At 38.6% G+C, this 23,183-nt stretch overlaps 2 protein-coding genes across 3 annotated transcripts in view; one reads left to right on the top strand and one right to left on the bottom strand.

Annotated features, from left to right (window-relative positions):
- The window catches only part of UBE2G1 (ubiquitin conjugating enzyme E2 G1), a 102,414-nt gene that overhangs the window by 67,242 nt on the left and 11,989 nt on the right, over positions 1-23,183 (bottom strand). The gene's annotated exons all lie outside the window — the stretch shown is intronic.
- LOC142458151 (mitochondrial import inner membrane translocase subunit Tim9-like) lies at positions 13,626-13,895 on the top strand. Of its 2 annotated transcripts, none has more exons than XM_075559201.1 (2): positions 13,626-13,758; positions 13,843-13,895. In XM_075559201.1, exons 1-2 carry the CDS (start codon positions 13,626-13,628, stop codon positions 13,893-13,895), a joined length of 186 nt encoding a protein of 61 aa, XP_075415316.1. The 2 variants fall into 2 exon arrangements, with proteins under 2 accessions (XP_075415316.1, XP_075415317.1); XM_075559202.1 differs by having other exon boundaries at positions 13,626-13,767; positions 13,855-13,895.

Below are 23,183 nucleotides of genomic sequence, written 5' to 3'. Positions count from 1 at the left end.
TATGCATTGGAGCAAAAACACAAGAAATACTGGGCAGAAATAAAATAGAAATCCTGAAAGATTAAATAGACAAAAATGAAGCAATGGCTGAACTTGTGTGATGAGATCAAATCCCATGGGCTAACTATAGAACCTGAGGCTACAACCACTCGTAAATTTCAAACTATAAACTATAATCTGACAATAAACAAATTGCCAATTAATAATCATAGAGAAAAATACCCTTGTTGAGGGAAGACTTGCAAGTGTATCTCTCTCCAATATACTCCATTCAAAGCAGAAAGTCACAACATCAACATATAGTATTTGGAATACAACCATTAAAGAAGCTAACCATATAGCCTTTGATATACCAGTCAAGTTATATTGCAGAGGAAAATTCATAGCATGATACTTTCAACTGATCAAGAATTAGATGTATAAAGCATCTAACACAAGATTATAAAGATATTTAATAAATATATAAACCATTAGAAAACAGAAGCCAGTATAATTAATTCGAAAACACAGGAATTGTATTTTAAAAGGAGAACACATAAACCATTAACTGGACCTAAAAATTAAAGGTGTATACAGAAACAAATTAGGAATGAAAATGAACAGTGATACAGCAGAACAAGAGAAGTACGAATTACATTTCCAGTAATCTTAAACCACTAAACCTTAAATCTAGACAAGATAAATTGTTTTCTAGGCAATATAAGCTGTCACATGGAATCCAATAGAATTAGAAAACAAATGCATCAAGGATCTCCAAGGAGTTGAATTAAGTTTTCAAAGAGCTATTTCTTCAACCACCCCAAACATCAGTCTCATTTATTTTCATACTGTTTGTCCCCAAAGGCAATTTTGAACTAAATGATTCTATGAAATGAAAAAGAAAAACTTCCCAATTCATTTCATAAAGTCTCATGCATTGCCAACCAAAAAATACTCTTGGGAAAAATAAAATTGTAATCACAAACACTATCTAATACTTACACTCTATTCCTGGCACTGGTTGAGGCATGATACATTAACTCATTTATTCCCACAATAATTTGATAGACTGGGGTGAGAGTCAAAATATGAACAGCAGAGAGAAAAGCCTGGAGTTCCTTCCTGGGCAGTTCAAAAGGTTACTGTGCTTCATTGCTATCTGATAGGTGGGAGGTTCAAGTCTGTTAGGTAGCAGGATAGGGGGTTTGTCCAGAGAATCAGCACACACCCCCCACTAACCAGCCATAAAGACCAACTGGGCATGCTCCAAATTCAAGCTCCAGCCAGGTAGGTGGTACACCTGAGTAGGCCCAAACTAGGCCAGGTGGGCTTAATTCAGTCAATGGAGCCAACCAACACCTTCGACCACGCCTCCCAGGCAAAGGCCCTATATAAGGGAAACTCCACACTATGGCCTTTCGGCTGCTTTTTCTGTTTGCTGTGCCATGGTCTCTCTCTCTAGCCTCAGGCCACCATGTGTGGGTCCACAGTCCCATAAGGTTGCCCAGGTTCAGTGACTGTAAAACCTGTCCTTTATAAAAACCCACTTGGGTCACAAACCAGGCTTTGGAGTGAATTATTTCTCTAAGAAGCCAAGAACCGAGGTTATTTCCCAACCAAGAAACCCACAAGTCCACCCAGAGGCATCTTAGAAGCAAGCCTGGAAATCTACTTCCAAAACACCAGCCATTAGAAACCCTGTTGATACAGAGGTCAAAAGTAATCTCCATGCCACACAGTATCACTTTCTAGTGACCCAGGAGGAAAGACAAAAGCCAAGGAAAGGTTTGCTAGAAAGCCACAGCCAAATAGCAACCAATATGCAAGTATTCTAACAACTTGTACCTGGTTTTGTGGTTACTAGGATATTTTTACACCACAACATTGTTGCTGATTCTTACTGCCTGCCCATGACCTAACAACTATTTATTTTCTCCACTTTATAGAGGAGAAATTGGAGTCTGAACCTACACAAAGCCCCCAGGGATTAGGCATTAATTTCTACTACATTATATGGCCTTTTTTTTTTTAAAGAATAAAACATTAGTTTAAAAAAAGCACAGCGATAAATTTTAAACGTGTCATTCTTTCATAGATTCAAGGGAGGTGCAATCTCTCTTGATGGGACATCAAGTTAAGATGATGGAGGAAAGGTATTCATTTTCATTGTCGAAAAACTTTTCATAAATACAAGGTGCACTCCATTCCTGGCATTATTAAGGAGAGAGAATCCAGTAACAAGAAAAATGTAAATTTATGAAACATTCAATCGGGCAACTCTTTAAATAATTCCACCTTTTACTCAATAATACTGAGAGTTAATACTTTTTATTTCAAAGCGTGCTCCTATTTTAAAGAGTTTGTCTTTTTCTCTCCTCTACTCACTTTAGAGCAGTGGTTCTCAACCTTCCTAAAGTTGCAACCCTTTAATACAGCTCTTCATGTGGTGGTGACCCCCAACCATAACATTATTTTTGTTGCTACTTCATCACTATAATTTTGCTACTGTTATAAATCGAACGACCCCTGTGAAAGGGGTCAGGAGCTGCTGCTTTTGAGTAAAAAGCCCAAGGCCTTACAGTGAGTGATCTGAAGTCTGTACAGGACCTGATTTGTATCTCTCACTCAGCTGGTCTGACTTCATCTCCTACTACTCTCCCCATTGCTCACCTTTAGCACCATCAAGTCTTAACACCCCATGAACACAAATTCCAAAAAGAGGGGGGAACTGATAGCAATGGTGACGACATAATCCCACTCAGGGGAGCGAAAAACAGAATTGTAGGTGAATGGCTATATTGGACAGTGTAAGACACAGATAATAATTTATAACAATAAAGGTAGACGTAGGGTGGAGGAGAGGGGACAAAGGGGAGCTGATATCAAGGAGTTCAAGAAGTATGAAAATGTTTTGAAGCTGATGGTGACGGCAATAGTATAATCATACATGATCTAATTAAATTATTACATCTATAAGAGCTCCTAATAAAATGATTAAAAAATAATTTTTAAAAGTTTCAAGAGAGATGTTAAGAAACAGAAAGGAGGGGGGAATATTTTTTTCATTCTGTCTTCTATTTTGTTTTGCTTTAATTTTAACAAATCATTTTACTGGGGGATCTTACAGCTTGTATAACAAACAATCCATGCATCCATTGCTTCAAGCACATTTTCACATATGTCGCCATCATTTCCAAAACATTTCCTTTCTACTTGAACACTTGGTATCAGCTCCTCTTCTTTTCTCTTCCCTCCCCCAACTTCCCACCCTTGATAACTTATAAATTATTTTATTTTCATATTGATACAGTCCGCTGTCTCCCTTAACGGACATTTCTGTTGTTGCCGCCCCTCCCCCCACACCATGGGGGGGGAGGTGTTGTACATCAATCATTGTGAACAGTTGCCCTTTCTCCCCCTTCATAATATTGTTACTCTCATTATTGGTCCTGAGGGGTTTATCTGTCCTGTATCCTGTGTGTACAGAGCTCTTATCTGTACCAGTGTACATGTTCTAGCCAGGTAGAATTGGGGGGTCATACCTCCATAAATGTCTTTTGCCTCCTAATTCTTTCCTCTATTTCCTTTTACTTTCCTCCTGTACCACCTTCATTTGGCTCTTTGTACTTGGCTACAATGCACTTGATCGAACCCCACCAGGCATTCTATGCCTTCCTTATCATTGATTTTTAGATCTCTTGTTGTTCCCTTGTCCCCACTGGGTTTGTTGGCTCCCTGCTTCCTTTTCCCCATCTCCTCCTCTGGAGGGGAATTTTTTTTTAAGTACACAGGGACTTTGAAAGATTTCATTTTCTTTTCATTCTAATCTTTCATGTATTTTTGAAGCCCTCTTATAATATTTAAACATGTACAAAATTATCAGCAGTATAAACATTGGGCTTTTCACTTACACTACTCAAATACTTGAAATATCCTACATGAAAGCACATCAAATGCAAAAGTATTAGGTCAAAATTTTTTAAGTGTAGAAACCAAAACCAAGAAAGCACTCAGAACATGTAAGGACAGGGTGGGAACATTTTTTATAAACTTGGTTTAGGAAAAGTCTGAACTCAGATACAAAAGCTAAAAATTACAAATGAAAGACCAAAACTTGACAATACAGAAACTTGAAACTACCCAAAGGTTTGACGGGGGTGGGGGGTGGGGGGTGGGGGGTAACCCAACCCACTGCCATTGAGTCAATTCTGATTCATGAACCTCATTGTTTCCAAGGCTCTATGGGAGCATAAAGCCTCACAGTCTACCTCAGCTGATAATGGATTTGTAAACTGAGGAGAAAACATGTAGCACATGACAGTTAATCACTCCCAAAATAAATAAGGGACACTGACTACTCAGAAAGAACTACATTAAACCCTCCTTCCTCACAAAAGAAATACACACAAATGGTCAACAATCACATGGGAAAATGCTCAATATTATTAAAAGAACTTCAAGTAAAATTTCAATTTTATCCATCAGACTGAAAAGTGATTATTGATTTTAACCACAATTGCCAGAGATGAGTCAAATATGTACTCTCAACCAACTGTAGGAGGAAATGTCAATGGGGGCAATTTTTATAGAAGGCCATAGCTCAGCACCATGTTTTGTTTTGTTTTTTGCCTTTTTTTTTTAATTTAACAATTTATTAGGGGCTCATACAATTCTTATCACAGTTCATACATATACATACATCAACTGTATAAAGCACATCTGTACAGTCTTTGTCCTAATCATTTTTTTCTCCTCTTTTCTTTTTTTACATTTTATTAGGGACTCATACAACTCTTATCACCATCCATACATATACATACATCAATTGTATAAAGCACATCCATACATTCCCTGCCCCAATCATTCTCAAGACATTTGCTCTCCACTTAAGCCCCTTGCATCAGGTCCTCTTTTTTTTTCCCCTCCCTCCCCTTTCCCCCCTCCCTCATGTGCCCTTGGTAATTTATACATAGTTATTTTGTTATATCTTGCCCTATCCGGAGTCTCCCTTCCCCCCTTCTCTGCTGTCCCTCTCCCAGGGAACAGGTCACGTGTGGATCCTTGTAATCAGTTCCCCCTTTCCAACCCACTCACCCTCCACTCTCCCAGCATCGTCCCTCACACCCTTGGTCCTGAAGGTATCATCCACCCTGGATAACCTGTACCTCCAGCCCTCATATGTACCAGTGTACAGCCTCTGTCCTATCCAGGCCTGCAAGGTAGAATTCGGATCATGGTAGTTGGGGGAGGAAGCATCCAGGATCTGGGGGAAAGCTGTGTTCTTCATCGGTACTACCTCGCACCCTAATTAACCCATCTCCTCTCCTAAACCCCTCTATGAGGGGATCTCCATTGGCCGACACTTGGGTCTCCACTCTGCACTTCCCCCTTCATTTAATATGGTATATATATACATATATATACACATACATACACACACTTATATCTTTTTTTTTTTTCATGATGCCTTATACCTGGTCCCTTGGCACCTCGTGATCGCACTGGCCGGTGTGCTTCTTCCATGTGGGCTTTTTTGCTTCTGAGCTTGATGGCCGCTTGTTCACCTTCAAGCCTTTAAGACCCCAGACACTATCTCTTTTGATAGCCGGGCACCATCAGCTTTCTTCACCACATTTGCTTATGCACCCATTTGTCTTCAGCAATCCTATCATGGAGGTGACAGCACCATGTTTTATAATTTATTTTCACACTTTCATTTAAAATCCACTTCTAAAAAGTTACCCTGAAAAAACGTGACTAAATTTTTTTTAAAAACCACACTGAGACTGAGGAAACAATCACTTAATTTCACCTAAAATGTTTAATTCAGAATTTTTTTATTCAATTATATTTGACAGTTCCCTATTTGTCCTATTTTTTTGAAACAGGTGCCTTCCATGGGCTGGCCCCCGCCCCCCCTTTTTTTGCTTGCTTTCTTTCACCTGCCAAGGATCTTTCCTCCCAGTTCTTTATCCATTTGAATTGCTTTATTTCGTATAAGGCTTTACTTTCCTTATCTGATAACCCTTGACTGTCCGTATTTAAATGGTGGAGGCTAAAAACATTAGAGGACTGAAAACCATGTACAACTTGAGAAATGACACCTTCATCCTGTAAGATATATTGATTAGTGTTTGGTTAAAAAAAATCTCAGTATAGCTTTAATTTGTGCTCTTAGGAACAATACCAAGAATTCTCCAATACTATTTATAAGATCCTCCACAAGCTTTTCATGTTCTTGCCCATTTTTTATTTCATGCTCACTTATTTTTACCGAAATTTCATTTAATTTTTAAAATCAGTGTTAATAAAATTAATTTGAATTTGAAAAACAAAGGGCATACCAAGTTATAGTTACTCTTTTTTCTGGGCTTACAACTTTTTCCATCTCTATAGTCCTAGGTTTTTCAACATATTCTTTTTCATAATTGAAAAATATTATCTTACAAGGTTGATAATCATAGTTTCTTTCACCCTCTTACTCTTTTTCCTTTTCACCCATCTGGCCTACAAATTTCTAAAAGGGATTTGCTGAGAGGATTGGGGGCAAGGGGTGTTTTAGTAAATATCTTATTTGAATTTTAACTTTAACCACTGATCCCATAAACAGGCATTAGCTCTTCCCACCTAATAATGCATGCTGTTACCTGAAATATTTTCACCAACATTTCCATTTCAGTCTTCCAAGGTCATCCCAAAATACATTTTCTTATTTTTTTATTTAATCATTTTATTGTGGCTCACACAACTCATCACAATCCATACATACATCTGTTGTGTCAAGCACATTTGTACATTTGTTGCCATCATTCTCAAAACATTTGCTTTCTACTTGAACCCTTGGTATCAGCTCATTTTTTCCCTCCCTCCCGCCTTCCCCTTCCCTCAACACTTGATAATTTATAAATTATTATTGTCATATCTTACACTCTCCGACGTCTCCCTTCACCCACTTTTCTGTTATCCATCCCCATGAAGGAAGTTAAATGTTGATTCTTATAACTGGTTCCCCCTTTCCACCCCGCCCTCCCATAATACCACATTTTCAATGAAGCCTTTTTCTCTAAAGGTACTGTTCTCATCCGATTATTGCCTATAGCTTCGAAACTTTGGTCTTTCATATAGCATATTAATTTCCATAGGTTAATATGCTTTTGTAGATACTTCAAGATCCATGTCTAAACTCAATTGTTTTATATTTTAAAACATTATTTTCTAAATAAAAAAATTAAATTAAAAAAACATTATTTGCAAATGCTGAGTCACTGTTATCAAATGAGATGCTGGAAAGCATAATTTTATGTAAGTAATTTAGGCCCAAAGGTATAACAAGGCTTAGCAGTTTGAAATTGCCAGCTGCTCCGTGGGAGAGGCTTTCTACTCCTATAAAGAATTATAGTCTAGGAAACCCACAGGGGCAGTTCTGCCCTGTCTTTTAGGGTCATTATGAGTCGGAATTGATTCTGGCAGTGAGCTCAGATGTTCAAGAGAAGCCCACTTTGACTAAGTACTGGGCTCACTAATCAGACATCTTCATTTCTCCCATTCACACTTCCAACCCATCTCACTGGACTAAACTGACAGTGATATATACATGGGTTTTAAGTGTTCTTCAACTTTATTTCAATATGCAAATGTACCTAAAGTTAGAGAAAATCAGAATTCCCACATTTTTCCAGATTCCAACTTTGCTTCCATATTCCCACATCACTTGCCTGGCGTTATTACTGGCCCTAAAACAGCAAATAGCATTCATGAGTATTTTTTCTGCTACTCCCATCATAACCAAAATGTAAGAATTCTGTTTTGTATTAGCCAATGTTACAATTTTGCTAGAAACTGTTAACCCACAACTATAAGGAATAATGATTGAGGCCACCAACATCTGGGACACTGTGCTGATGAAACAAGTAACAGGTAAATGGTCAACATTTACCTGAAAGCCAAGTAAGGACTGAGAGGGAAGGCTAGATAAATGGAAGCAGAACAAACAGAATGGAAATGAGAATGTTGATACTAGTATCACAGAATAATATAAAAAATTGTTAAGTGAAAATCTAATTTGCTGTGTAAACTTTCACCTAAAGCACCGTAAAAATACTTTGAGTTTTTAAACAAAACTAAACACTTTCAAAACCATCAAAATAGAGGGGAAATACAGACAGCATTATAAATTCTCATGGGCTCCAAACTTTCTGAAGCCATGGAGACTAGAAAAAGCCTTGAAGCTACAAACCTGAAATAATCTTCAACCTGAAATCAACATCCATGTTCTTAGCCAAGGGTTATAAACTGGGCCCACTCAGACATTGCCCCAGGAGCCCTGGTGGTGTAGGGGTTACACACAAGGCTGTAATCCACAAAGTGCGCAACTCAGAACCACCACCAGCTCCACAGAAGAACAGGGCTTTCTTCCTCCAATAAACAGTCTCGGAAAACTCATCACAGTAATTATACCCTGTCCTAAAGGGTCGCTATTAGTTGTCATCAACTTGATGGCAATGAGTTTTGCTTTTTTTTTTTTGGTAGACTCTTCTCCAGAAAGTCCTACCTTCTCTTCTGTCACCAAGTTTTCCTTCTCTGCTGGATTCAATCTCATCAACAACAAGCATGCCAGGGCCAGTCCCAATCCCAGCTATGTGGATCCCCTCCCCAGAAGAATAATGCACTACAGAGGACAACACTGATGATAAAGCCGGGGAGAGGGACGGGTCTGCCCAGACCACATGGAAGCAAACTAAGAGGGAAAGAGAGAGAGAGAGAGAGAGAGAGTGGACTGCATCCTGGCCTACCACCAAGCACCAAGGTTGACATTCCTGCTACGAGAGCCAATACACATAAAGGACCATAGGGCCGGCCCAACTACAAGACATGACATCCCCTCATTGACCCATAGTGCTAAGGGGGACAGCACTGGAGACACAGTGCAGGTATTGTGGCCAGTCTGACACACACACACACACACACACACGTGCGCAGTGAAGCACAAAGAGAGCGCAACATAGCAGCAGGGGAGCAAAGCAACAAAGAACCCAAAGACAGACTGGGGGCAGGGCTTGGCACCTCACCAGACTTGATCGCAGACAGACCTGGAACTATTTATAGACTTATTTTTTACCTTTTCATGTCTATTATCTATTTAAGTTAGGCAGGTAAACAATCCCAACGAGAAAACAACAGAAGAGACAGTTCTGGGGGGACATGGGAAAGGGGGAGGTGGGACAAAAAAAGGGAACAAGTGATCTAAAATTGATGGCAAGGAGGGCACAGAATGCCTGGTGGGGTTTGATCAAGCACAAGACAGCTGATGAGAGCTGAATGAAGGTCGAACATGATAGCAGGGGAGGAGCAAAGTAAAAGGAAATAGAGGAAAAACAGGAGGCAAAAGACATTTATAGAGGTATAAATACAGACACGTACATATGTAAATATAACTATAAATAACAATAGGGATATAAGTCTATTTACATAGACTTATAGGTCAAGTATTAAGGTAGCAGATGGACATTGGGCCTCTACTCAAGTCCTCTCTCAACACCAAGAACCCTCTGTTCTAATAACCTGACATTCTGTGATGCTGACCTTCCCAAAAGGATAGCCGAAGACAAAATGTGTTCATCAGCCAATATGGTAAAGAAAGCTGATGGTGCCCAGCTACTACAAGGTAGAGCATCTTAACGGCCTGAAGATAAACAAGCAGCCATCTAGCAGGGAAGCAACAAAGCCCACATGGAAGAAGCATACTAGCCTGTGTGGTTTTGGGGTGTTGACAGGATCAGGTATCAAGCATCAGAAGACCCAAAATAATCACATGGATGCAAATGAGGGGGCTTGGAATGGTGACCCAAAGCCCATCTGTAAACAACTGGACATCCCCTCACAGAAGGATCACTAAGAAGGAAGGAGCCAGCCAGGGTTCAGTATAGCACTGATGAAACATACAACATTTCTCTAGTTCTTTAATGCTTCCTCCCACCCCCACTATCATGACCCCTGTTCTACCTTACAAATCTGGCTAGACTAGAGCATATACACTGGTACAGATAATAGCTCTTGACACACGGAATCCAGGACACAGCTAAATCCTTCAGTAACAGTAATGAGTATTGACACCATTAGGGTAAGGGAAAAAGGTGAGGGTGGGTGGGGGGGAAACAGGGAACAGACAGCAATGAACGATGTATAGCACCCTCCCAAGAGGACAGTGTAAGATATTAAAATAATTATAATTTATCAAGGGTTCATGAGGGTGGGAAGGAGGTAAAAAGAGGAGCTGATACCAAGGGCTCAAGTACAAAGAAAATGTTTTGGAAATTATGATGGTAGCATATGTACAAATGTGCTTGATATAACTGATGTAAGGATTGTTATAAGAGCTAAGAATCCCCAATAAAATTATTTTTTAAAAACAAAAACATCAACCATGCCATTTCTCCAACTTCTTAAAAAGTGAAATCATATCCCCACACCCACAGTTCCCACCTCATTTCTCGTCTCCCCTTTACAACACAACTGTTAAGCATTATCAGCATTCCCAATATCCAATTGCTCTCAAACTCATACCAATCAAGCCTTTAGTCCCTCACACTACTCCACTGAAAATGTCCTTTTCAAATCAGTATTTATCACTAGTATCACTGTCGGTCTGTCTTTATTTTACCTTAACATGCTGATCTCCCTCCCACCCACCCCCCTCCCATATTCAACTCAGTCAAAACTAGCTAGTTCCATCCTCTTAGTTTCTCAGGCCAAATATCTTGAAGGGATTCTTGGTACGTTACAGCTCTCTCAAACACACTACTTGCAAAAATCTAATCCCACTTGCAAAATACACCCAAGAATTCAATTATCTCCACTGTTCCCATTATGTTTCAAGTCAATATCCTATCTTGTCTGACAGTCTCACTCTTTTTGCTTCTGCTCCTATCCCCGTTACTGTCTGTGTTGAGCTGACCCACAGCAAGACTGATGCTGTTAAAATGTAAATCAGATCTTGTCATTTCTCAGCTGAAAACTCTTTTAACCATGTGTTTCAAAGCAAAAGCCAAAGTTTGTACCTATCATGGTCACACTGGTCCCTCTGCAACTCTGACATACAGGGCGCCTCTCTCACTTCCCTGGGAGACTGCCTGTAATTTTCCCCTCCCAGCTCCAGAGCTCAGCCCTCTCCCCCTGCTATAGTTTCTCTCCAGGCCACTCCAGTCAATATAAAACACAACAAAAAAATAAATACAAATAAATAAAGCACACCACAAACTTTTTTACCTTAATTTATATTATCACACTAAATGCAAATTCTCTGCTAACAAAACTTTTATATTCTGCTCTTTCAAATATTCACTTGAAAGAAATGCTTAGAAAAACAAACGCTAGTAGCACAAGAGTCAAGCACTTAGCTGCTAACCAACAGGCTAGCAGTTTGAACCCAAAGCCCAACACAAAAATCTGACCATTTGCTCCCATAAGGATTATAGCCTAGAAACCCTATGGGGCCATTGCACTGTCTCACATAAGGTCACTGTGAATCAGAAATCTACTCAATAGCAACACCACAGCATAGTTTCAGGCTAAGAAAGGCAAGTACTCTAATAATTGCTAAGTGATTGTAGAATTAGATTTGAAAGCTAAAGTTTGAATTTCACTTCAAATTTAAAACAACTGTTTAATTTCCACATGATTCTACAGATTGAAGCCATAAAGCTTTATAACATGGCCAAACACTTTTTTCCTATGTAAGAGAGCACAGATTTCAGTATACCCTTCTTCAAATCACTTTTCCAGAAGCGGTGAGTAGGAGACTAGTAAATTTCTCTTCGGTTGCAACAGATACATAAACTCGGGAGACTAAAGCTCTAGAGGTATCTCTGGAAAAAAACTAACCATGATTATTAGTCAAAAGGAAAAAATGAGCCAAACAAATACCCTTTCTTTACTAAGGCATTGCTACGATTATCCTCAATAGTTAATTAAGCAAGTTGGTAATAAGGAGTAAGTATTATACAAAAACTGAGCTATTAATATCAACAGAGTGCAACAACGTAACAATTTATACCTCAAAGAATTTATAACAGGAGAAAAATACAGTATGAAAAAGTTCACAATATAGCTTGTCCTAAAATCGTATCATTGTGTGCTCACCTCCCCATATGATCAATGAAGGCAAACGGGTGCATAAGCAAATGTGGTGAAGAAAGCTGATGGTGCCCGGCTATCAAAAGAGATAGCATCTGGGGTATTAAAGGCTTTAAGATAAACAAGCAGCCATCTAGCTGAGAAGTTACAAAGCCCACATGGCAGAAGTACACCAGGCTATGTGATCATGAGGTGTTGATGGCATCAGGTACCAGGCATCAAAGACCCAAACCAAAATTTAAAAATCACATCAATGAGGGGTTAGGCAGAATGGAGACCCAGCCCATCTGTAGTCAATTGGACATCTCCTTTCAGAAGTCACAAGGAAGAGACCAGCCAGTCAGGGTGCAGTATAGCACCAAGGAAACACACAACTTTCCTCTCGTTCTTTACTGCTTCCTTCTCCCTGCCCCAATTCTACCTTACAAATCCGGCTAGACCAGAATATGTACACTGGTACAGATAAGAGCTCGCAACACAGGGAATCCAGGACAGATAGCCCACTAAGGACCAATATGTACAAATGTACTTGACACAATGGATGGATTGTGCTAAGAGCTGTAAAAGACCCCAGTAAAATTAAATTTTTTAAAGAAGTAGCACCTCTGGCCTACCTGTGGGCAGAGACATTCTTTGAGAAACATTAGAATACTGAGTAATGTTCAAACTAGTACTTAAGTTAGCATTCAAATGGATATAGGTATAGATTGTGATAAGAGCTGTAAGAGTCCCCAATAAAACCATTTAAAAAATAGATTCAAAATAAAAAATTAATCAATATACAGGACAAACAATAAAAGAACCTAAGTATTAGCATTATAGCAAGCACCTTATATTTAATATACTCTCTTAAATCACTGCAATAATCTTATAAGCTAGGTTATTGTTCCAATTATAGATAAGAAAATTAACATCAACGAATGTATATGGGTGCTTTACTCAATTGATGTATGTATGGATTGTGAATTGTATGAGGCTCAACAAAATGATTTTTTTAAAGAAAATAAAATTAACGCTTACAAATGCTGAGCAAGTAGAAAGAAATGGTTTTGGAAATGTTGGCAACATATGTACAAATGTGCTCAACACAATAGATGTTATGTATGAACTGTGATAAGAACTGTAAGCATCCCCAATAAAATGATTTTTTTAAGTGTTTCCTTCACTCTAGACTACACACTGCATCCTTCCAGGGTGACTTTACAAGTTCCTCTGTACCTTTTATTTCCTATGAATCTGCAGTCTTGGTTGGATCCAGCTGTGAAGTGTTTGCAAGCTGCCAGTGGTACAGGTGGTGTCAACTACACTCATCTGCAGTCAGCTACTCCTCCGCCCACGAGCGACTGGCAGGGAAGCGCCCCAGACTCTGTTGGTAACATCGGATGCAGGAACCTGTGCCTAAGTAAGAACTCAGACTTGCTGGAGTCACTCAAGAGAAGGTTGAGCAACTGTTATCCCAGAACAGAAACGAAAGTCAGGCATCAGAAAAGGTGACTCCAACATACCAAAATAATATGGCTGCGCAAATACCAGAATCTGATCAGATAAAACAGTTTAAGGAATTTGTTGGAACCTGCAATAAACTTACAGAAACCTGCTTTTTGGACTGTGTTAAAGACTTCACAACAAGAGAAGTGAAACCTGAAGAGACTACATGTTTGGAGCATTGCTTACAGAAATATTTAAAAACGACACAAAGAATATCCATGAGATTTCAGGAATATCATATTCAGCAGAATGAAGCTCTAGCAGCCAAAGCAGGGCTCCTTGGCCAACCACGCTAGAGATGGATGGACTGGAGATGTGATATTGCCCTGGAATGAGGATTCACTTGACAGAATGCCTTCAGAGCAAAAATCACCGTGCCACACTGTCTGGCAAATGGAAACCACTGGAGAACCAACTGTTATGTACCAGGAAGGGCGGTGCAATGGAAATACTATGGTGCAACACTAGCTGAGGCCTAAAGATCCGCAGCCTGGTCAATTGATTAGAAAAATAAGCTACTGTTTCTTTTAAAAAATTATCTGTAGTCTAGATTATTTCATTAGAGGATGTGAATTGGTGATACTTTAATTCTTAATTTACTTACAATAGAGAAAATAAAGGGGAAAAAATTAAACACTTTCTTTACCCAAGAAAGTCTTCTAAAAGGCAAATACGTTTTCCCAATGCCCTGGGTAAGTGGTTCCATGGCAGCTGCCAGAAGTGACCACTAGGTGGTTTCTTGTTGCTGTTGTTGGTTGGTTGTAGTACTATGAACTCATGGACTTTAAAATACTTAAGGTGAAATGTGTTTCAATTCACAATAATTACTTTTTTTCTTCTCTAGCTGTCCCAGTGGACAATTTGTCCAGTGGGAACCTTTTGAAGTTGACTGTCAAGTGATGTTTAATAACTTTCTTGCTTTTTGGTATGACAAGTTGTCTAAGTATTTCCAGCCCCAACCTAGAATCAGCCATTTCTCTACAGAGTTATGGCTCCTGTAAGTGTAAAGGAAAAATAACTTATCACACACTGGTGTGACCCATTCCCCTGTGTTTTCTCATTATTCCAAATATCCAGGAAAAAGCACCCAATTGGCTATACAACTAAATTTACAAAGTTTCACAGGGCTAATCTCTCAAGCACTATCAATCTACCTTGCCAGTTTTTGTGGCTTGCTGTTGATAAAGGAAGAAAAAATTTAAATGTTAAGCATACCTATTCCAAAAGCCAAGCTATAAGTATGCAGGCAATCCAGAATTAAAGCAGTAAAGTGATAAGATTTAAGGCACACAAAATTATTTACCTGCCTTCAAAAATGTTCTATAATTTCAAAATTCAAACAAGCTTATTAGCTTTATTACATACATTCTTGTGTACAAGAAATAAAGAAACGGCAACTTGTAGTCAATGAAGTTGTAAAAGGTCAAGCATAATTATCTGAACGTTTTAAATCCGCTCTGCAAAATAAATTAATTCATAATTAAAGCCTGATATGATGTCATATTAAGCCTGGGACCCAACCCAGAAGAGACATGGAGAATGATCACACCAGATGAGCAGGCAGACTCCTAATGAGCAACATAGTGTCACTGCTTCTTTTAAGAAAATAAATATCATTAAGTCTTCTCTCAATATTTAGACAAAAGGTAATCTTCTAACAATTTTTCTAACCTAAGCCAGCCAAGCAGATTCTAACAGTGGGAGAAATACATATGTTGCTCAATTTGAAGTTTAAACAAACAATTACACTTGCATTTTACAATGAAAGTCAATTATTTATTTGTAAACCTTTTTTTTTAATCCAACAGCCTTGGCTTTTTTGTAGTAACTTAACAAATTATTCTCCCTGATCCCTAAAAGATGGTTTATGGAAAAAATGCAAATACAAAATAAAGCTTAGTCAATACGACAAAATTCACTTCTGGCAGTTATTTCATTAGGCAAAAAGCTAGTCATTGAAATGGTCATTAAATCATACTTAGTCACAGTAACAGGAGACACCTAGTGTCATTGTGTTTACTAAGACTTGTTTATTCTTTGATTAGTCACCTATTGTACAACTCTCATCTTACAAGAGAAGTGCCCTCTTGGTGATCTTCAGAACATGAAATCAGACGTGGGCTCATAAGTGAAAATAGAACAGATGCTAGGAATTCAAATTCAGGCAGGTGAGGAAGCACACAAACTTTACTTAAGAAAAATACCTATGGTTCTACTAAAAATCATAAATAAATTATATTTTATATAAATTGAATAAAATATGGGATTCAAGGTACACTTTTCAAACTCTAACTTGACTAATAGGATTTTAACATCTACTGTTGATATTTCAATGAAACAAAACTTTATCCTCTTTATAAAAATGACTAACCTTAAAATACAAATCTAATCACTGCTGTTAATCTAAGACCAATTTTAGCTCTCACTTTAGGTACACCTTCTACCTACTGAAAGATTACATAGGGAAAAATTACATGAAGACATTTCTTATACTAATTCAACAAACATATATTAGGGCAAATCACTAAATTTTAATATTACATCCAAACAAAGTAAAACAATTATCACAAGTCGGTACCAAATGCACTCAGTGTTCATGGTCCTTCAATTGAGTTAATTTCAGTTCCATGGAACCATTTATGCTTTCAGTAGACTGGATGAAGCCACCAAACTTCTGGTTGGCAGTCAAGGGCTTAACCACGGTGTCGCCACTGAAGCACTGCCATTCATTCAGCTCACACCAAGCTGAGGCACTAAGTGTTGTTACTAAGTTCTAGATCATTCACACATGTTACCCTGAGAAAAGCATGTTTACGTATATTTGCCAACAGTGTATCCAAGGACACAAGATGAGTCTGGGCACTTATTAGAAGGAAGCTGAAAAACATCAAAATGTTAACACTAGTGATAAAAAGACCAAAAAATGCTGAGGAATTTTTTCCCATCATGAAAATGCACCTGCAGATACTTGCCTTCCTGACATGATTGAAGACAAAATGGGTGCATAAGCAAATGTGGTGAAGAAAGTTGATGGTGCTCGGCTACTAAAAGATATCTGGGGCCTTAGAGGCTTGAAGATGAGCAAGTAGCCACCTAGCAGGAATGCAACAAAACCCACATGGTTGTATGAAACACACCAGCCTTTGTGATCATAAAGTGTCAACTGGATCAGTTATCAAGCATCAGAAGACCCAAAACAAACAATCCAGAGTGGAGACCCAAAGCCCATCTGTAGACAATTGGACATCCCTCACAGAAGGATCACAAGGAAGAAAGGAGCCAGCCAGGGTTCAGTATAGCACTGATGAAACACACAACATTCCTCTAGTTCAGTGGTTTCTCAATCTTCCTAATGCCGTGACCTTTTAATACAGTTCCTCATGTTGTGATGACCCCCCCCAACCACAAAATTATTTTTGTTGCTACTTCCTACTGTAATTTTGCTACTGTGATGATTTGGGCAACCCCCTTAAAAGGGTCGTCCAACCCCCCCCCCCAAAGGGGTTACAACCCACAGGTTGAGAGAACCGCTGCTCTAGTTCTTTAATGCTTTTTCCCCCTTCTCTCCCATTATGACCCCAATTCTACTTTACAAATCCGGGTAGACTAGAACATGTACACTGGTACATACAAGAGCTCTTCACACACGATATCCAGGGCAGAAAATAACAGTAATTTATCATTTATCAAACGTTCACGAGGGTAGGAGGGTGAGGGAAGGAGGGAAAAGAGGAGCTGATACCAAAGGTTCAAATAGAAAGTATGTAAATGTTTAGAAAATGGTGACAGCAACATGTACAAATATACTTGAAATAATTGATGTATAACATTGTTATAAGAGCTTTAAAAGACCTCAATAAAATCTTTTTTAAAAAGTTAAGAAAATGCAGGTGCTCATTCTTGGAGAGCAGCAAGGGCTGTCCTATAATAATGTCACTGGGAAATGTTACTCCACCTGCCCCCACAGCCTTCATCTTGTTCCTTCAGGTTCCTAGTTGCTTCCCAAACTCTTAACACTGAAACACACACATACACACACAACCTGTCACCCAAGAATGACAAAACTGCATTTTGACATGGTATAAATGAAAAAGCACAGAATTATCTGATAAAATTATTTGATAGAAACAGGCATCAGAAGGCCTAAAACAATCATATTGTTGAGAATGAGGGAGTTCGGAGCGAAAACCCAAAACCCATCTATAAACAATTGAACATCATCTCACAGAACGGTCACAATGAAGGGACAGGTCAGTCAGGGTGCAGTAAGCACCATGATGCGGCACACAATATTTCTCTCGTTCCGTCAGGCTTCTTCACTCCTAATAGCTACCTTATAAATCCAGCTAGACCAGAGCATGTATACTGGACAGACAAGAGCTCTCGACACACGGAATCCAGGGCAGATAAATCCCTCAGGAACAGAAATAGGAGTGGTGATACTAAAAGGGTAGGGGGTAAGGTGGGGGGGGGGGGAGAGAGAGAACTGATCACAATGATGTATAACACCCCCACCCCACTCCCAAAAGGGGAAGAACAACAGAAACGTGGGTGAAGGGAGACAGCGGTCAGTGTTAAGACATGAACATAACTATAATTTAGAATTTCAAGGAGTCACGAGGGTGGGGGAAGGAGGGAAAAACGAGGAGCTAATATCAAAACTCCAACAGAAAAAGTTTAGAAAATGATGTGACAACATATATACAAATGTGCTTGATACAATTAATGCATGGATTGTTAAGAGTTATAAAGATCCCCCAATAAAATGATTTTTTAAGTTCTTTGATAGAATTTTACATACTTCAGAAGTATATAAACTTATGTCTGGAAGCAATGGTTTCACATTTTTATATTTTTGTTTAATACGAGTTTCCATAATTTTGTAGCAAGCAGCACATGAAAAGATGTTTGAATTAGCCAGTTAATCAAACAAGCCGATTCTGACTCCTACCAACCGTATAAGACAGCAAAGAACAGCCCCCTAGGATTTCTGAGACTATACATCTTTACAGGAACAGGCTCATCTTTCTCCCTTGGTTAGGGGCTAGTGCTTTTGAACCACTGGCCTTGAAGTTAACAGCCCAATGCTTAGCCCAGTACACCACCAGGATTCCTTATTAGTCAGTTAGGGAAATGCAAATTAAAAAACAAGTTCCCACTTCACTGCCCTCCCTCACTCCCCGCTCCCCACAAATGGCTATGATGGATGGGAGGGAGGGTGTTTAGAAAACAACAACTTGTTAGCAAGAATGTGAATTGGAGCCTTTATCCATTGCCCACCAGTGGTTCACTGCAGCTCTACTCACAATTGCCAAAAAAGGTCTAAACAACAAATGAACAGATAACACAATATAGTATATACATCTATACAATACAGTATTACTAAGCCACAAAGAGATATAAAGCCCTGACATATTATAACCTGGGTGAACCTTGAAACATCATGCAGAATGAAGTTAGTCAATCACTCAAGGACAAATATAGCAATAATATCATTTGTATGTAATTATCTAGAGTAGGCAAACATACAGACCAAAGTTTGTTAGCAGTTACCAGGGATGGGAGGGGGAGGATTGTTTAGTAAGCTCCTGTTTAAAGTTTGTTTAAAGAGATAGAAAATTTGGCAACAGATATTGGTGATGCTGGCATTATTAACATAATTGTTATCACTAAAATAACAGGAGTGCAAGCTTTGGGAACACACACAGTAAAACTGAAATGCTACCAGAGCAGATTAGCAAGGCCCCTAGAGAGTAGCGATGGATGCACATGATAAACAATCATTGTCACTGAATTGTCCATGTAAATGAGGCAAATTTCAGAAAGTATGTGGAAAAACTTGATTATCTTTTTATTTAATTTTTCCATGCATTTTGAAGCCCCCTTTGCATCCTGAAATGGTGGATGTGTTGTTATATGTATTTTTACAGTTAAAAACCATTATCAGAACCAAAAAACCGCTTGAGTTCTACAAAAACCTTCCAGTTTGACACGCAGAGAAAAAAAAGCCTTGCTAGAAGTTAACAGTTCATGAACAGTGGGGAAGCTGTGATCTAGATGTAGAAAGATGAAATAAAAGGTCACAGCCAGTAAGAAAAGCAGGTGAAAGGTATAGATGGGAAAAGTAAAAGTGGCTTTATTTAAAGACCAAAATCATGCACCTAGAGAAATCTTAAGGAAAAGTGTAAAAAAACTACTACGATCTAACAACTAAGTTTAGTAAGGCTACAGAATACAAAGTTAATATAGAAAAAAATCATATAAGCAATGAGCAATTAGGTTGTTTTAAATCATGTAATTTACAATAAATCAAAATCAAATCCACTGCCATCATGTCTATTCCAACTCACAATAACTTTAAGACACCACAGAGCTGTTTCATAGGGTTTTCAAGACCATGAACATTTACGGTCACAAATAACCTGATCTTTCTCCCTGGTGTAGCTGGTGTAGGTTTCAGTCAACCCCACAGTTAGCCATCCTGCACATAATAGCCCAATGTGCTACCAGGGCTCCTTGTAATGTACAATAACCAAAACCTCATTGCTGTCAAATCAATTCTGACATGCAGCAACCCTATTGGGCAAAAGAGAATTGCCGTCTGTGTTGTTTCCAATGCTTAGAAGCAGAAAGCTTCATTTTTCTCCCATAGAGCAGCTAGTGGGTTTGAACTGCTGGCCTTGAAGTCAACAGTCAAGTATAATCCACTGAACCATACAATAGCTTAAAAAAAAAAAAGAACAAGATATATTTAACAAATCAGATGTAAGCTCTATAACTGGCCCTCCAATAGCAAAAAAAAAAAAGCTAGAGGGTATTCACTGCACAATTTATAGATTATAATTATCAAAAATTAAGAAACTGGTATTGGCATAAAAGTCAAATACTTCACAGTGAAATCTGTAAGTCAAAACACAACAAGACTGGTGTGTTTCTGGGTTTAACCAGTTTTCCACTTTTGACAGTAAGCAGTCACTACTTTCCAAGAGCTCTCTATTTCATGGGAGATATTAGAGTTTTCTTCCCTGACAGGTTTTCTCCTTACACGGGTTTCACTGTAGACCAATGTAACAGACTAGATAGATGTAATAAAAGAGACCTATACAGAAGGAAGGGAAAAAATGAGGAGTTGATGCCAGGGGCTTAGGTGGAGTGCAAATGTTTTGAGAATGATGAGGACAATGAATGTACAAATGTGCTTTAAACAATTGCTGTATGTATGGATTGTGCTGAGTTGTAATGAGCCCCTAATAAAACGATTTAAAAAAATACTCAGCTCAAAATGGCATTCAAGCTCTAGCTATAGGGGTCAGCAAATCCAGTTCCCTCTAATTAAGTGCCTAAGGGCAAGCCACTTCACCATGGGCCTCCTACCTGAAGGCATTCAGCATAGTTGGACTGTAATCCACAGGTCAGCAGTTCAAAGCCACCAGTGGCTTCAAGAAACAAGCAGCTTCCTACTCCCATAAAGAGTGACAGTCTCGGAAACTCCTATCTTCGAGGGTCTCTATGAATCCGCATCGACTTGACAGCATTGAGTGGGCCAGTAAGTTCAACACTGTCAGGTGCTCCTGGTTCTTCTGATGTCATTACCCCTCCATTACTTGTCTGGTGTCACAGCTGTCTCCTGAACCAAATGGTTCAGCATACAGGGATCTTGGATCCAAATGCACATTCCGTTCCTGGTTTCTCAGTTACAATGAGAACCCTCATTCCTGGCTCATTTTCTAGCCAATAGAATGGCAAAATTTGGCCAATCCATGTTAAGAGTTCCAAACAAACAAAAATAGAGTTCCAAATACCCTATTTGCACGGTCACAATTCATTTGGTAGGTGTTAAAATGGCTAGAAGAGTGTATCAAATAATTCACTGTTCCACAGGAAGCTAGATATTAACAGGAAAAAAAATCAAAAAAATATAAACATGGAAATTAAGCAGCACACTTTTAAACTGTTAGTATGTCTAGGAAGAAATCAAATTTCTAAAACAAATGAAAATGAAAGCAGACCACGCTAAAATTTGGGAGTTGAAGTGAAGGCAGTAGAGGAGAAATTAACAGTAATAAATGCCTACTGTAAAAAAATTTTTTTTTTAAGATTTCAAATCTATAACATAAGTTGACAGCTTCAAAAACTACAGAAGAATAGGAACTAAGAAAGATCAGAGCAGCAAAGCATCAGATTGAGGGGTTGAGGGAGCAGTAATCAACAAAACCAGGGGGAAAAACAGGATAGCCTAAGTGCTTGGAAAGTAAAATTGCAATTCCCAAATGAATAAAATTAACTGGGACAGTCTAATAACAAAAGAGGCATGGCTGAAGACCAAGTCCTAATCTGCAAATAAAACTGAAAGAGTGTGACAATGAGAATCCAGAGAATGGATTTTAGTGTTAATAATGATGTTATCAATATTGGTTCATTCATTATAGCAAATATACTTACATTAATGTAAGACGTTCATAGTACAAGGTATATAAGAACGCTCCACACTATCTTGATTTTTTTATAAATCCACACTCTAAAATTAGTTTACTTTAAAAGATGTGTGTGAATGTGTATTTATGTATATATCAGTGATATTGCTTCCCCAAAAGCCATACCATATGCCTCAGTCCCTGAAAAGGGTTAGCAGACAGCAAGATTTCCTCACCCATTCCACTGCAATATCTGGTAGGTAAGTGCTAAACCTAAATTAAATCATTTCCACCAGGCAAATGCGAAGGGCAGAAGCAGCAGTCAGGGTATAATCCTAAGGGAGAGAGATAGAAGCAAGCAGAGAAGGCACTGAAAATAGTGTTTTCCCTAGAGAAACTGCCATACCATAAAGGCTCCCAGCCTAAAGTCCTAGACTTCTAGCAATGATGATAGAAAGCAGCCAGAGCACTGTTATACACAAAAAGAAAGAACATTATCTCCCACTTAGCTAGAGGGACTAGTGAATGTGAGGACGCCTCAGAGGACACTGGGAAAAGTTGTGTCCATATCTTTTCTACATAATAAGTCTTGCAACAAATACTGTACTTTAGTTTTAAGTCCTAAAGCATAGAAGATGAGAAACAGAGAACTTGAAAATATCAAGCGCAGCAACAAACAAAATGTAGCTTCCTTTCCAAAGTCACTAAGATATGGAAAAACAACAAGCAGCAGTCTAGGAAGTACAATGGCCAAACTTTGAAATCTAATTCCACCACTTACTTGCTAAATACTGCACTTCAGAAATAACTTCTTGATTTTGCTTTATGTCACTTAAAGAAAATTGAGTATGTAAAAGGAATTTTAATGAGCTAACTTCAACATGTGTGATTTTCACTAAAATTATTTTTAAACTAAAATTCTTAACACAGAAGTTGCTTTCTTTCAGATTTAGAACGGTAAAATAAAGTGAAAAATATTACCAAATGTTAACAGAGGCAGGGAATGGATTCCCGAACTCACTGCCACAGTCAATTCCAACACAGTGGGTGGATTGATTGCCTACTTTGTTTCGGTCATCATTCCAGGCAACTGCAATATGTCAGTCAAAAGATCCTGCTCCTCGCAGAGAGAATGTAGTCTAATTAAATGCCATTTCCTACCCAGTCCTG

This window comes from Tenrec ecaudatus, chromosome 10 (genome assembly GCF_050624435.1).
Source record: "Tenrec ecaudatus isolate mTenEca1 chromosome 10, mTenEca1.hap1, whole genome shotgun sequence".
Classification (NCBI taxonomy): Eukaryota; Metazoa; Chordata; class Mammalia; order Afrosoricida; family Tenrecidae; genus Tenrec; species Tenrec ecaudatus.
Note: the sequence above shows the minus strand (reverse complement) of the source record. Positions and strands in the feature narration are given on the sequence as shown.

Bases quoted from the DNA above. Each gene is read 5' to 3' on its own strand.
- LOC142458151 (XM_075559201.1), top strand. From the start codon at position 13,626: ATGGCTGCGCAAATACCAGAATCTGATCAGATAAAACAGTTTAAGGAA. The intron at 13,759-13,842 runs AGACTACATGTT...AATATCATATTC, and splicing joins AAGAGAAGTGAAACCTGAAG to AGCAGAATGAAGCTCTAGCA.